Source organism: Mus caroli, chromosome 3 (genome assembly GCF_900094665.2).
Source record: "Mus caroli chromosome 3, CAROLI_EIJ_v1.1, whole genome shotgun sequence".
NCBI lineage: Eukaryota > Metazoa > Chordata > Mammalia > Rodentia > Muridae > Mus > Mus caroli.
The window spans coordinates 86,725,739-86,728,441 of NC_034572.1; the positions used below are offsets into that span (position 1 = coordinate 86,725,739).

The following is a 2,703-nucleotide window of genomic DNA, read 5'->3' on the forward strand; positions in this document are numbered from 1 at the left end:
CCCAGTTGCAGTTCTGGCTCAGGTGACTCCTGCTGCTGCTGCTTTCCCAGTTGCAGTTCTGGCTCAGGTGACTCCTGCTGCTGCTGCTTTCCCAGAGGCAGTTCTGGCTCATGCAGCTTCTGCTTCTGCTTCTGTCCCAGGTGCAGCTCCTGCTCCTGTGGCTCCTGGTGTCTCTGTCCCAGGTGCAGCTCCTGCTCCTGTGGCTCCTGGTTCCTCTGTCCCAGGTGCAGCTCCTGCTGCTTTTCTCCTGGAATCAGTTCCTGCTCCTCTGGAGTTTTCTGCTGCTGACCCAGATGCAGTTCTGGATCCTGCAGCTTCTCCTGATGCTGTCTCAGATGTAGCTCCTGTGGTACTAGCATGTCTTCCTGCTGCTGCTGCTGCTGCTGCTTCTGCTGCCCCAGGCACAGTCCCTGCTCCTGTGTCTCTTGCTGCTGCTGCTGCTGCTGTCTGAGGTGCTGTTCTTGCACTTGTGGCTCTTGCTGTTGTTGCTGTCCCAGGCACAGGAGCCCCTGGGGCTCTTGTGGTAGCTGCTGCTTCTCCAGATGCAGTTCCTGTTCCTGCAGCTTCTGCTGTGACTTTTTCACCTGCAGCTGCTGCTTTTGTGGTCCTGGCTGCTGGTGGTGCTCACACTTTTGATCAGGCAGATCCTTCACAGGGTTTGGCCCCTTCTCCTCATGTTTGGGAAAGCCCTTCTCTTGAATCTCAGTGAAGACCTGGCACTGTGTTTGATGTGGAGTTGGTTGCTTTGCTTGTTCCTGCTGGATATGATCTGGAGAACACACAGTCTTGAGAGATCCCTGAACCACAGCTGGAACAGTCACTGGCAGTGTGTGTTGATGGGACATCTTGGAAGCTTCTGTAGACCAAACTGAAAAAGAGAAGGGTCAGAGGGTAGAGTGAAGACAAGGGAAATAAAGGAACTGCTGAACATACAGAATATACATTATGTTCTGGGTTCTTGATATCCTTACTACTGAATATGGCATTCTCCCACTTCCTTAGGCTATGAATCCCAGAAGTAGAAAAGAGTTAGGGTGGAAACAGTGAGGGCAAAGAAATGCTATCCACTGAGCCCTCTTGTTCACTGGAGGAGTCATTTTACAAAGAAGTTCTGCAAGAATAGACTGGCTGTTAATTAACCTTCTTTTGTCTGGTCTTTCCCTGGGTTCTGGAAAGACAGTTTCTGTGATATGTCACAATATGAAGGAAACCTTAGAAAATTAAAGGTCTCACAGAGGACTCCAGATCTCTGGAAAGCTTAGAGTCTGTGATGAAGGGGAGCTGGGATTGCAGGAATCTCAGACTGGAGTCATATAGCACATTGCAGGCCCAGCTCCCATCAAAACACTATGGATTTCTGGGCAGCTCACATAGTCCTTCTGGGTTTAAGGTTTTGTTTTGCTTTGCTTTGTTTTCTCCAAAAAATTACCAAGTTGCTCTACTCAGCCTGAGAGCTCCTTTCTTCTTTGCTCTTCTGAATGTGAACTGTAGTCCCAGGGCCAAAGTTGAAAAGTGAGGGGCAAGTAGAGAGTTACTGAGAATTGTAGCTTGTTATTCTCCATACTTAGAGTACTTATAATGCAATTTCTTCACTCCTGTTTTTCATGGCTTTCTCTATACAGAAAGTTTCCCTCTGCACACCTACCTCCTTCCTTGAACGATAAGCAATCCAGCTGAATCTAGCCCCAGAGCAGTATCTACTCCAACTCTAAGGAGACACCTATGGTCATGTTCTGGCCTGTTGGGAGCCTAGAGCCTTAACTAAGAACCCAGTAGCTAACACTCACCAAACTCACAGAAGGGAGAAGGCAGAGGCTTCCAGCAGAGTCCTGAGCTGAGCAGCAACTAGGGCCCTTTATATTGTTGTAGCCTACAGTCCTTCTCAGGTTGGGGGTGGTAGACTGGTTTCACCACTCCAGTTGGTCAACTTCCTTCCTTTCTGAGTCATCTGATAACTTAGACAGCAAACCCCCACACCCCCAGGGCTCCCTTTTCTAGCTGCTGTTGGAACTTGTGGGAGTGTGAAGGCTCAACCCCTCCTAACTGAGATCATCTGACCTGAGCACAGGAGAAGAGAAGGGAGTGAGAAAGGTATCCTACTTTGTAACTTCAACAAAACTTACCTTTCAATCTCAATGGGTTTGGGTTTGGCTGACTTATAAGATAGTGTATTCATTTCCAAGGGCATAGAGTGAGAAGCTTTGTGCTTTGGGGATAGCCAGGCCAAGATCCATGGTACAATAAGGAGCCATGTCTGAAGGGACATATGGTAGACATGCTATTTTGCTATGAGCCCATCTGTACTCAGAATTAACATAACTTGATTCTATAAGGACATATGTTGTGTCTTGGGAAAGATCAAGAAGATGGAAGCATTAGTCTTAGATTCCTCCAGCTGTATACCAGAAACTGCCCAGCCCCAACATCATATCCATAGTGTATTTATAGAAGTTCCTAAGGATACCATGCTTATAAAGGCTCCTGGTTCACTTCAGGCAAAGGAAACAAGAAAGAGTAGGAATAGGATATGATGAATGCATTGCATTTCATGATGATAACCAATACTTTCTATAATTATTTTTGGAAATGTACACTATACAAGCTCAGAAACAAAGTGTCCATTGTCACCTCAGAACATTGTTTTCCTTTCTTCCTTCCTTTCTCCCTTCCTTTCTTCTCTCTCTCTCTCTCTCTCTCTCTCTC

The 2,703-nt window shown here is 47.0% G+C and overlaps 1 protein-coding gene across 1 annotated transcript in view; it reads right to left on the reverse strand.

The window, feature by feature from the left end:
* Positions 1-2,703, reverse strand: part of Ivl (involucrin) — a 14,474-nt gene that overhangs the window by 1,184 nt on the left and 10,587 nt on the right. Inside the window, exon 2 of the mRNA XM_021158152.1 lies at positions 12-868. Coding sequence (XP_021013811.1) covers positions 12-845 — 834 coding nt within the window. The 5' untranslated portion in view covers positions 846-868. The remainder of the gene's footprint in view (positions 1-11; positions 869-2,703) is intronic.